The sequence below is a fragment of the Grampus griseus genome (assembly GCF_964374135.1).
Source record: "Grampus griseus genome assembly, chromosome: 10".
Classification (NCBI taxonomy): Eukaryota; Metazoa; Chordata; class Mammalia; order Artiodactyla; family Delphinidae; genus Grampus; species Grampus griseus.
The window spans coordinates 32074724-32088524 of record NC_139004.1 but is presented as its reverse complement, the minus strand read 5'-3'; the positions used below and the strand labels follow the sequence as shown (position 1 = coordinate 32088524).

The following is a 13801-nucleotide window of genomic DNA, read 5'->3' as shown; positions in this document are numbered from 1 at the left end:
GGCTCAGTGGTTAAGAATCCTCCTGCCAATGCAGGGGACACGGGTTCGAGCCCTGGCCCAGGAAGATCCCACATGCTGCGGAGCAACTGAACCCATGTGCCACAACTGCTGAGCCTGTGCTCTAGAGCCCGCAAGCCACAACTACTGAGCCTGTGTGCCACAACTACTGAAGCCCGCACACCTAGAGCCTGTGCTCTGCAACAAGAGAAGCCACTGCAATGAGAAGCACATGCACTGCAATGAAGAGTAGCCCCCGCTCGCTGCAACTAGAGAAAGCCCACGTGCAGCAATGAGGACCCAATGCAGCCAAAAAAAAAAACAAAAAAAGACAGTAAGATATTTCATATATGTTAAGCTGGCACATATTAGCAAACGAGATAAAAACCAACTGCTGATGAAGATGCAGGTTATAAAAACTCTTACAAAAAAAAAAAACTCTTACACACTGCTGGGGCACATGTAGCCACTCTGGACAGTAGCATGGCACTCAGAATTAAAACTCTATATGTATATGACCCAGCAATTCTGCTCTTGCGTTTATATGCCGAAGAAAATCTCAGTCAGATCCATAAGAAAACATTTACAGGGATATTCATTGCAGCATTATTTGGTAGAAAGGCATTAGAGGTAATCCAGGTGTCCGGTGCAGGGATAGTAGAGAGAAAAAATGTTTTGGATACATGCCATGGCATATTATATGCCAATCAGAAACAGCAAATCAAATGTACACATACAAAATGAATGAATTATGTTACAGAATTGAAAAAGAACAGAATGAGATATAACACAGTAAAATTTGCACACATCAAAAATACATGCACTCGGGGCTTCCCTGGTGGCACAGTGGTTGATAGTCCACCTGCCGATGCAGGGGACACGGGTTCATGCCCCGGTCCGGGAAGATCCCACATGCCGCGGAGCGGCTGGGCCCGTGAGACATGGCCGCTGAGCCTGCGCGTCCAGAGCCTGTGCTCTGCAGTGGGAGAGGCCACAGCAGTGGGAGGCCCGCGTACCACAAAAAAAAAATACATGCACTCAGTAAACAATAAGGATTTACTGTATAGCCCAGGAAACTACATTCAGCATCTTGTAATAACCTATAATGGAAAAGAATCTGAAATATATATATATACACACACACATATATATATCCAAATCACTCTGCTGTACACGTGAAACTAATAAAATATTGTAAATCAACTACAATTTTAAAAATAAATTTTTTTTAAATACATGCATTCAAAACATTTTGCAAGAACACATACAAATTAAAGGGCATACAATAGGCATAGTAGGGTGGTTGCCTATGAGGATACAGAAACAAGGATAAGGGGAAATTTAAAGATTTTCATGACACCCCATCTCATTTCATAGAATCATAGAAATTATTTAAGATATGATCTGTAAATGTATCTAAATGGCAGTATGATTAAAGCAAATGAAATGATCGAAGGCACCACTGTCAACCCCTTCACTTTGTGGAACTCCTACTCCCCCATCAGGATGTCTTATGAACCATAGGTTTGTGTGACCATCAGATATACAGACGGAGTGTGGAGACCCATGTCAGCTTGTATATTGAACACTTAATACGTTATTACCATTTAAATTAGTTAAAATATCTTAAGAATTTATAATATTTAAAATCTATTCCATATACATCTGTATGTTTTAATATAAAATAGAATTTCCCCAAATCTTTAGGGAAAATTGCCATTCTGGTAATATGTGCCTTCTAAGACCCCCTAGTGCACATCCAGTATGAGAAGCAGGTTCTTAAGCTGACTGCATTGATCAAAGATCTGATAGATTTTTGGGAAAAATAATTTCTTTTCTTCTAACACTAAGGCATTTCACTATTCTGGCTCTTCCAAGATGGATTCCAGTTTGAAATGTTATGTGGTAAAATATACAGTTATTTTATGACACTCTGATTTTTTTTTTTCTTTAACTTTACAGAGACTGTGCAGTTGATCCAACTTGTGTTTTATGCATGGAGTGCTTTTTGGGAAGTATTCACAGAGACCATCGATATAGGGTTAGTAATATCCAGATAATAACCACACCTAGTATTGAATTTTATACTCAATACCTTTTCTTCTCAAAATTCCAAGATTTAACACTGAAACAGGGGAGAGTGGTTTAAGAAATGTGTTACTCAAATACCATTAAACATACGATGGCAGTGTAGAGATGAATTATGAATCCATATTTCATGGAACACATCAAAGACTATAGATAACAGCTATAGTTTAGCTGTTTAAAAGACTATAGATAACAGCTCTTTCAGTATTGGTTTTCAACTAGTTTGTTTTGTTATTTTTTTAATGTTTATTATCTTTATAATTCTAGGTTTATAAAGCAAGTTATCAAAAATTAGAGGATAAAGGTGAGAGTTAAAATGCAAGAGGGAGGTTCTGAAGGGAGATGAGTGAGCAATGAAGTAAAAGTGACAGGATTATACCATTAAGAAATGGTTCTATCTATTGGTCAGCTTCTACAGAATTGTCATTTCTTAATATTAAAGAGGCATCTACTACAATGTAGAAAAGGGCCAAATTCAGAACATAAGACTAATCAATTTTTTTTTAACTGCTATAACGCAATCAGTACTTTTCCAAAAATCAAGTATGTTTGCTTTTAAGTCAGGGATACAAAATACATAGGCAGATTATTGCTAAGCCTGTCCTGGTTCCTCTACTGGAAGCTGAAGACAGAGCTATGAACATTCAAAAATTTAGGGAACTGTTAGTAGCTGGAACTTTTCACCCTAATCTCAAATAAAAATAGAGAAGAAATACTACAGTCTTACTAATTCAAGACTTTTGATTCAGGACTTTTCCTCCTGTTTGTTTTTATTTACTCTACCCGAGTATTGTTAACAGTGAACTAAAACAGCTGCAAAATTGAATTCATATTTTTATACGTTCTTTTTTTTTTTGCGGTACACGGGCCTTGCACTGTTGTGGCCTCTCCCACTGCGGAGCACAGGCTCTGGACGCGCAGGCTCAGCGGCCATGGCTCATGGGCCCAGCCGCTCCATGACATGTGGGATCTTCCCGGACCGGGGCACGAACCCGTGTCCCCTGCCGATCGGCAGGCGGACTCTCAACCACTGCGCCACCAGGGAAGCCCTATATGTTCTTTTTATTTTCATAAATCAGTAAGAGAATCCTAGTTTCCTTTAAACTGTTCTACCTATCTTTGATTACCAGAACACGCATAAAAGCTATAGGGTGATGTTATCATTTTCCATATGGCTGCCTGCCCATGTTTCTTGGCATATATCTTTGCAGCCCCTAAGAATAACTGTCATTTGTGAGTTTACATTAATTACCTTGTGATATGTAACACACAAATACTTTGGGCAAAATATGAAAGGCTCTTTCTAAAATTTCCTTCTCATACCCATCCATAAACTCTCACAGTATTTTTTAAAAAAGCAAAATTTCCAGTCTACTAATTATTAAATAATAGGTTTTATCTTGCTAGATTCCTTGAATCATTGCTACATCTTAAGGAAGCATGAATAATTTTGAAGCCCACAGGTGGTAAAAGGTTTTATGACTAGGCACTCCATGTTTCCTTTTCAAAGAATGCTATTTAGAGAGTGTTAGAAAAGAAAAATAAACTATTTCTGTAGTTTTTTTGGTCACTTTCTCTAATGCAGATGCACTCTTATTAGACTTTTGTAGAAGACAGCAGCTATAGGAATCTTTGTCACTCTTGAATCTGTTACGTTTATAACCTGGTAGCATAGATACCAACAGTATACCAATTTAGCCAAAACCTAGCAAGAAAGCCCTTGTTATTTTCCTAATTAGGAAGTCATGCAAGTGGACATATTTTACCTCTTTAAAATAGCTGTAGCTTGCTAGACACTACAGAATAGCTTATTTTATTTTGAAATCACTTAAATTAGCCTATAGGCTTATTTAAAATCAGCTTTAAAACATTGAGAGGTTTGGCATTTTATTTAATTTTATCCCTCCAAAGAAATTAACACTTCAGCAACGTTATTTCCTTAGCACTTGATATTCCTATTTATAATCCAGTAGACCTCAGTAAATACTTATTGACAAGATACTTTACAATTTTTTTTCAAGATGACAACATCAGGAGGTGGAGGTTTCTGTGACTGTGGTGATACTGAAGCTTGGAAAGAGGGTCCTTACTGTCAGAAACATGAACTTAACACCTCTGAAATTGAGGAAGAAGAGGTAAAAACATTTTCACAAAATTGTTCCTAAGGAAATACTGTCTTAACCATGTGTTTGAAATATTTTCAGACATAAGAATTAGGTTATAATATAGCAATGGATAAGTAAAATATCAATAGTCCTCTCACTATTAACAGTGACCAAGTATATACTTCGAAAGTTTTTTGCATTTTATGGATGGCATACCAGTACTAGTAGAACACACTTGAAATTCTAGAAATTTAATTTAATTTGGACTTTTGCATTTGTTTGTTTTATTTTAAGCATATATGAGTTTTTTTAAGTCCTCATTTATTATTAAAGGGATTATTTTTCCTATATATGTAGATCAGTTAACTTAGTTGTTTTTGTTTGTGTTGTGACTAAGACTTTGTAGATCAGATACGTTTCTTTTCTGTAGTCCTATATGGCAGCCAATCCTACTCATCATCTCGTGGTAAATCAATGTCATTGGTTATGTGATGAGACCAAACACTGGGATGATAGCTCAGTACAAGTTACACTCATTCCAGCTGTAAATATGTGCTTTCTAAAATTGTTGTTGATCCTTTATTATTTTTCTCTAAATGATATTTGTAATGATATAATGGGCTCTCACTAAACAAATACTTGAAACTCTGCTGTTTGTGACAATCTGATGTTTCATTTAAGATCCTTATTTCAGATTTTAATTTTAAATGGCAGAGAGGTGGGTACATTAAAAGAACTTACGCATTGTTTGTAAGTAGGTCTGATACCGATTTGGGGCAAGTGGACATTAATAGTCCTTCCTAGTGCACATGTCTTCCTGGTCTCAGATATTTTAACAGAACGACCAGAGAACTTATGGTGTAGGACAGTATCTTTTAGACTGTGTTTCACTGTGTTTTAGACAGATGAAAATTTGTGCAGAATGATTCAGTGCTATAGAAAACATATATTTGTGTTTCATTTGCTTTGTGCATGTGCTCTAGGATTTGCTACAGAGAGATGCCAAGTGATCAGGGTTTCAGATTTCTCCACTGCAATTGGAGCAGCTCTGTTTTTATCTCTTACATACTGGGTTGGCATTCTGTATATAAAAATATAAGCAAGGCAAACAAAGACATATTTGGAAAAAATGGTTTTGCTTTTGAAAAAAAATTGAAAGCTAGTGTAAAACTTCAGGACTCTGGGAGAAAATATTTGCAAGTCATATCTGATAAGTGTCTGGTATCCAGAATATATATCTTACAACTCAACAACAAAAAACACAATTAAAAGTGGCCAGAGGACCTGAATAGACATTTCTCCAAAGAAGATATAATACAAGTGACCAACAAACACATGAAAACATGCTCCAGAGTATTAGTCATTAGGGAAATGTAAATCAAAACCACAGTGAGATACCACTTCACACCCACTAGGATGGCTGTAATCAAAAAAGTGGCAAATAGGTGTTGGCGAGGCTATAGAGAAACTGGAACTCTGTACAGTGCTAGTGGGAATGCAAAATGATTTAGCACTGTGGAAAACAGTTTGGCTATTCCTCAAATGTTAAACATTGCCATGTAAGCCTGTAATTTCACTTCTAGGTATATACCCAAAAGAATTAAAAACAAGTATTCAAATAAGTACATGCACACACATTAGTAGCAGCATTATTCATAATAGCCAAAAGGTGGAAACAGTCAAAATGTCTATCAGTATGCGAATGGATAAACATACAGTGTAATACTACTTAGCTGTAAAAAGGAATGAAGTACTGATACATGTTGCAACGTGGATGAACTTTCAAAACATCAGGATAAGTGAAAGAAGCCAGACACAAAGGGTCACATACTGTATTATTCCATTTATGTGAAATATCCAGAATAAATAAATCTGTAGAGAACACAGACTGGTGGTTGCCAGGGAATAGGGAAGGGAAAAATGGAGAAAAACTGCCTAATGGGTAAGGGGTTTTACTTTGTTGAAGTGATAGAAATGTTTTAGAACTAGATAGAGGTGATTGTGGCTCAACATTATGAATGTACTAGATACCACCAGATTGTTCGCTTTAAATTTTCTAAGAAAACTTATGAATCTGCCTGCAGTTACTCTCTTGGCTTTATCCTCATATATTAGCGGGGTAGCTATCAAATAATGAAGACTTTGGTTAGTTTCCTGAATTTTTAGAAGATGCCAGCAAAATAACCTGCCTGGCTGAAATTGTATGGTTCTGCCTGGAGAATATATATTCCAGCAACTTGACAGAGAATCGAACCTCCAGACTTTGCCATTTAATTCCTATTTAAGAATTCAGTTAAGAGAAATGAAGTCTTCGAGAAGACTATAAGATATTAAAAAGATAACAGATAACATTATATTTAGCATACCTGGTCCCCACTCACTAAATCCATACATTATCTAGGGTTTTTCTATTTTATGCTTGAAATGGAAGAAAGCTATATAATATTTGAAATGAACCTCTTTAGCCTGTCATAGGATTGTTTTTATTGAATGTAATTTTTTTGTTATACATTCAGCCTACATCTTAAGAAAAAGTTGTAAAAAATTTTATTATATACTTCTGTTGGGGTAGTGTTTAGAAGTTCCACAGGTCTTCTCAACTTGTGGCATTTGGGGTGGGACATTCTTCATTGTACAGGCCAGGGATCAGCAAACCCTGGCCCCACAGGCCGGATCTTGTCTGCAACGTGTTACTGGCACCACCATAATCCAAGAATGGTTTTTATATTTTTAAATAGTTGAAGAAAAATCAATAAGGGTAGTATTTTGTGGCATGTGAAGATTATGTGAAATTCAAATTTCATTATCCATAAGTAAAATTTTATTGCAACATAGCCACGCTTAATTGTTCATGTATTATCTATAGCTGCTTTTCCACTACAACAGCAAAACTGAGTAGCTATGACAGAGACCCTGTAGCCTGCAAAAACTGAAATACTTAGTGACTTTTTAGAGAAAAACTTTACTGACTCCAGGTATACACTGTCAGAAGCACTGTGTTTATTGTACCTAATTCCCACTCATTAAATGGTAATAGCATCTTCCATCACCGTGACAATAAATGCCCAACTAGTTTTCCAAATGGGCCCTTGAGCATGGGGGGTGAGTACAGAGGCTGGTGGGATGGTACCTTTCCTAGTGTCTCCTTTGTTGATCTTTATAAAAACCGTAAGAAATTTGTCTTAGGTCTCTGCATTAGGAAATGTTACGTTTCTCTTGGTGTGAGTCTCGTAACTGACTGTGTTTCCTTTTGTTGGGGCATCTTGAAAACAACTTGTCTGTAGTAGCTGTATGGAAATTTATATGATTGGCATTTATAAATAGATGTTATCTTGACTTCAGTTTATTTTACTTCCTTTATTTTCATTTTACCTGCTTTGTATATCTATTTTTTAATACTGTTTTATTACACTGGATGTATTCTAGTTGCTGAAGGGGAATTCCCTGGAGGTCCAGTGGTTAGGACTCCATGTTTTCACTGCCAATAGTGCAGGTTCAATCCCTGGTCGGGCAACTACGATCCCACAAGCTGCACTTGGCCAAAAAAAGTTGCTGTAAATCCTTTTTGGAATGAAATTTAATTCAATAACGTATATTAACTGAATGAACAACCTCAGTGAAAAATTTTTTATCTGAAATTTTCACTTATCAATGCTGCTTTCATCCCATTTGAATACAGATCAGTGGTAACTAGTAGCTGAATATCATACTAAATACGATTCTTGGTTTATATCATTTAATTCTCAGAACAACCCTGTAAGATAAATACTACTGTTACCCATATTTTATAGCTGCGGAAGCTTGAGTCTTAGATTAAGAAACTTGCCTACAGTGTCCCACACAGTAAGTGCTAGAGCTGGGCTTTAAACCTAGGTAGTATAGACAATTCTGACAGTACAGTATACTGGTTTTTGAAAACATTTTTTGGCAGTGGAATTTTTTTAAATAAAATTTTAATTAAGAAATCCCAATAATAAACAGATAAAAGCAGTATTACTAATGAATTTATTTTTTATAAGTTGGAATGTATATTATTTCTTGTTAGAAAGTCGATTCATAACTTTGGTTTCTAGTTTATTTCTAGTTTTAGTTGGGCAGTGTGGAGAAAACCCTCATTCATACCTTATTTGCATATGACAACAGTTAAACTCTATTATAATATGTGCTTACTTTTTTTTCTTTTTTTTTAAGATGGATTGATTTTTTTGGCTGCATTGGGTCTAGTTGCTGCACACGGGACCTTTCGTTGCAGCGCGCAGGCTCTTCATTGTAGTGCGTGGGCTTCTCTCTAGTTGTGGTGGCAGGTTTTCTCTTCTCTAGTTGTGGCATGCAGGCTCCAGAGCGCACGGGCTCCGTAGTTTGTGGCACGCGGGCTCAGTATTGTGGCGCATGGGCTTAGTTGCCCTGCAGCATGTAGATCTTAGTTCCCTGACCAGGTATCAAACCCGCATCCCCTGCATCATAAGGCGGATTCTTTACCACTGGACCACCAGGGAAGTCCCAACCACAGGTAACCTTTTTAACAGCATGCTATTCTTCTAGTTTGGAAGAAGAATAAATCAAAGTTGACTCATGAAGGCTTGCATTCTCTAACATAAATGTCACGAAAAACAATTATTAGTCTTAGATAATACAACATAGGATAAGATGGTTATTTATTTTCTCATTCCAACTGACTTATGCTGTGATACGAGCACTTGGAACAGAAGTCTATTCAAATAACGTTTAATTTACCGTTGTACATGAGTAGGCTTGCACAGCCTAGCATCTCTTCACTTCAGAAATAATGTTTTTTAATCAGTAACCCATTTTCAAGAAGTTAACATGTGCATACAAAGATGGCAGAAGAATCTATATCCATAGGCCATTTAAAAATTTGGATAATCATGGGCTTCCCTGGTGGCGCCAGCGGTTGAGAGTCCGCCTGCCGATGCAGGGGACACAGGTTCGTGCCCCGGTCCGGGAAGATCCCACATGCCGCGGAGCTGCTGGGCCCGTGAGCCATGGCGCTGAGCCTACGCGTCTGGAGCCTGTGCTCTGCAACCAGAGAGGCCACAACAGTGAGAGGCCCGCGTACCGCAAAAAAATAAAAAAGTAATTAAAATATGGATAATCATATGTTTTTAAACTGGTGTGTATTTCAAATAGGAAACATCTCTACCAGGCCCTGGGATTTTTAGAACAGAGTTTGGACACTGCTGGCTTGGATTCTCAAGAATTGGCGGTTGTTTCTGTCCCAACACCATTTAATTCTTATATATCCTGTTTATCATAATTCTTCAATCCTCTAAATGTCTTGTATTATGGGATTTAATTGTAAGAAATGGAATGACTGTATAGTGAGATAGTATCACGAAGAAAACTGAGTTTTGGTTCTACTTTCTATTTTAGTACAGTGTGAGGTTCGTATTATGATTAATAGCCACTCTTTTATGAATCGCCAGAAGGTACCAGTTCCAGTACCTTCTTTGTAGCAGGTGGTTTTGCCATGTTAGCTTCTAAAGTCTCCATAAGAAATAGTAGCAAACCTTGGTAGCAGTATAAAAAAAATTTTTTTTTGATGGGACATATAAAGCAGTTTATTGAGAAGAGTTGTAGGTAAAAAGTGCTATAAGACTTTGGAAAATCTTTTTCTTACTTCTTACATTCTTTAAGCCCTAGACCCATCTCCTTTAGGAATCTTTGTCTTTTTTCCTTCATCCTTGACATTATTCTCCTTCTCCATTTGTTTTATATCAGTTCCACTAAGCTGATCCTTGGTGAAGATGCACAGAAATGTTCTGTATCCTTATGTATATTTTCAAGAATGTACTGGTTCCCATTCAATGATGTTGGAATATATTGATTTTCTTATTGAGAGATGAATATAACACTATTTAGCCATTAAGCTAAATAACATGTTTAGATTTGATAAAGCATTAAGATTAGATTGTGTAAAACATTTTGCCAACCTTGACTGAAAGATAACCTTAGAGTATGTTTATAGTAATACTTTTTTACATTAACCTTGAAATTTAGTGACTTACTCACTGTTAAGTCTAATATACAAAGTTCTCTGTTAAATACATACACAGCTTGACTCGCTGAGAGAAAGTGAGTGATTCTTAACAACATCGAGGAGCAGTTTTCTGACCTTGTTGACTTCTCCCCTTTAGAATCCTCAAAATCAGGTTCTCCTTTATACCTATAAAACTAAATATTACTTGTCCATCCTTAGATAACATTCCTGTTTATTCTGGAAATTGGGGATTAGAGGGATGTGAAGCTGTAACCATGGTTTGATGTTAGGTTTAAAGATCCTAGAATGCCATTTTAAAATTTTTAGATTTATTTGTTAGGCATTGGAGTGCCGTGGAATATTGTGGTTCATATGATTCAGGATTGTGGATTATTATGAAGAGAATGTTTTAGGAAGTTTGATTTGCTGAGATGTAACGTATAGGATCAAATTGAAGAGAAGCTGAAGCTGGAAGATGTCAGCTTTTTACAGTAGTGTTTTGAGGAGGGAGGCAGAATGGGAAAAAGGAGAATTAATGTACATTTAACATGGTTGCATTTTTTTTTTTTCTGTTCTTTCAGGATCCTCTTGTGCATTTATCAGAAGATGTGATTGCAAGAACTTATAACATTTTTGCTATTATGTTTCGGTATGCAGTAGAGATATTAACCTGGGAAAAGGAAAGTGAATTGCCACCAGATTTAGAGATGGTGTAAGTACAGCCCGTTTATTCCTTGTATTTGTATTTGCTCACACTCAATTTTAAGCATTTTGATTCTAATTCCTCAAATTAACTTTAATACAGCTAGGATAGAACATAATCGTTTTTAATAATTAGTTTTCAGCATAATAATAACCTTGGTTTTATAGTTTTTAAATATGTGTGAGCCATTTAATTGGTAGAGGTTTTTCCCTGTTGATTTCGCCGATTTATAGCCATATTTTAGCCACATCAAGGCTCTACCACGGTTTCAAGCACAGACATTTTTCTCTTCTTTGTGTGATAAAGCTGTTAAGTTAACTCTACAATTCTTTTTGTTTGTGTATGAGATTTGATTAGGGAATGAGCACTTTGATCTAAGTGAGTTTTCTGGTTTGACTAAATACACAAATTCAATTTTAACCATTTTTTATTCTAAATTTGTATAAAATTTATTCTACACTTTGTGCTTCTTTTAGAGTACATCTAACATTTTTACCATTTGTTCTTAGATTATTGAGGAGATTGCAAATTTGTGACCAGAGAGCTGGATTCTGCTATAGCTGTACTTAAGGTTAAGGGCTTACTTTTCTGCATGAATGTGCTTGCCTCAAGCAGCCTTCTCTTCTACTTTTAATTCTAGCCAAGCTTGTAGGAATTGTATTCACAGTTAAGGTTGAATACAAGTGAGAGTCTAAAGGACATTGGTGGTGTTTCTTTTTTGCTTTCTCAACAGTGTTCCAAATAATTAGGTTGTAGGTTGTTTTTTAGTAAAATGAGGCGTTAGTATTCCTTTTTTGGAAATGTTGATAATGGCTTAGTTACCTCATGACTTTATCTTCATGTATTTTGAGTTGGGGACCAACTAAGATCTAAATCTGAGATCCAAATTTAGACCGTAGAGAATAGAAGAGTTGTGTTTTTATTTTTCTGTTCCATTGTAAGTTTGGGACCACCAGCATAGAAGGGAAAAGAATCTAACTTGCGTCTCTTGTAATGTTTTCCCATCTTAGTAAATGGCATTTCATCTACCCAAAAACCTGAGTCACGCATATCCATTTAGATTTCAGGTCCAGCTGGTTCTCCCTCTCTCAAGTTGTTTACTTCTGTTCATCTCCATTACTACTATCCTAGTCCAAATTGCGTTAATTTCATCCTTGGACAACATGACGTCCCTAACTAGACTGCCATATCCACTCGTGTCTCTCATGATCCATTCTCCACATATAGCCAAAGTGAACTTTAAGACAAATCTGACCATAGCTCCTATTTCACTCTTTCAAATCTTTGATTGCCCTTAGGATGGCAAAATCGAAATCCATTACAAGGTCTTTAAGATTTCTGCCTATCTCCAGACTAATCTCCTCCTTCCTCCCTGTGCTCCAGCTCCCAGTATTTACTTTTGCCACCTCAGGTCCTTTGCTTTCACTTTCTTCTAGCCCATGGTTTCTCAACCTTCGTACTGTTGGCTTTGGGGGCCAGATATTATGGGCTCTAACTGGTGGACTGTAGAATTTTTAGCAGCATCCTTGACCTTTACCCACTGGATGCCAGTGGCACTCCCACCCCAGTCATGACAACCAAAAGTTTCCAGACATTGTCCAGTGGTCGTCTATGGAGGGTAGAGGAGAATTGCCCCCAATTGAGCACCACTGATAGCCAATTCTGACTTCAGCTCTCAAATTACTTCTTTGGCAGCTCTCTGAACTCCCATACTGGTTTTATCCCACTCTAGCATCCTATTCTTCTTGATAAAAGCCAATTCACATAGATTATATGTATAGTATCTATCTTTCCCACCATCCGGTAGTGTCATAGAGTGTGGGGACCACAGATGGCTTCATTACAGGTATGTGCCTAGTACCTAGCACGTTCCCTAGAACAAACTGTGCTCTTAATAAATCATCCTGGAGCAAGGTGATAATGCAGATAATATATAATTAATGTTTTATCCCACAGAGAGAAGAGTGACACCTACTATTGCATGCTGTTTAATGATGAGGTTCATACCTATGAACAAGTTATTTATACTCTTCAGAAAGCTGTTAACTGTACACAAAAAGAAGCCATTGGCTTTGCAACTACAGTAGATCGAGATGTAAGTAATTTCATTATATTGATGTCACATAATAAACTTTTAATACAGATAAGTTATCCTAGAAAATTGAGTTAGAGGTATATATATCTAGGCTATTTTTCTTTAATTTCATATGAATATTGACCCAAATATATATTGGGTATAACTGTAAGCTGTTGTCAGAAAGTTTAGGAGGAAACATAGATACAGTTGCTCTCATCCTACACAGTGGTTAGAAATATTCAGTTATGAAAATAGAAATGATAGCAGCCTAGAAGAATAAATGTTGTGTTGTTCAAGGATAACAACTTGAACTTATTAATGGCTTGAAAAATGTTAGGATAGCTTTGAAGGAAAATATTTTAATTTACTTTTTAATTAATGAATAGAATAAACATTGTAGATATTAAAAATTGACCAGGGCTTCCCTGGTGGTGCAGTGGTTGAGAGTCCGCCTGCCGATGCAGGGGACACAGGTCCATGCCCCAGTCCGGGAAGATCCCACATGCCGCGGAGCAGCTAGGCCCGTGAGACATGGCCGCTGAGCCTACGTGTCCGGAGCCTGTGCTCTGCAACCAGAGAGGCCACAACAGTGAGAGGCCCGCGTACCGCAAAAAAAAAAAAAAAAAAAAAAAAATTGACCAGAGTTGTTATGTGCTCAGATGACACTGTGTTTGTTTACTGTTTCAAAAGTTATTAATACTGAATATAAATATTTTTACAAGTTAATTTCAAATATCTTTATTTACAGGGACGTAGGTCTGTCCGATATGGAGACTTCCAGTATTGTGAACAAGCAAAATCAGTAATTGTGGTAAGTAATTTAAAAATATGTC

The 13801-nt window shown here is 36.7% G+C and overlaps 1 protein-coding gene across 4 annotated transcripts in view; it reads left to right on the top strand.

Annotated features, from left to right (window-relative positions):
- Nucleotides 1-13801, top strand: part of UBR2 (ubiquitin protein ligase E3 component n-recognin 2) — a 115540-nt gene that overhangs the window by 32435 nt on the left and 69304 nt on the right. For all 4 annotated transcript variants that reach the window (XM_082664447.1, XM_082664446.1, XM_082664449.1 and 1 more), the window contains exons 3-7: nt 1960-2038; nt 4107-4220; nt 10770-10900; nt 12848-12986; nt 13717-13779. In XM_082664447.1, coding sequence (XP_082520573.1) covers nt 1960-2038; nt 4107-4220; nt 10770-10900; nt 12848-12986; nt 13717-13779 — 526 coding nt within the window. The remainder of the gene's footprint in view (nt 1-1959; nt 2039-4106; nt 4221-10769; nt 10901-12847; nt 12987-13716; nt 13780-13801) is intronic.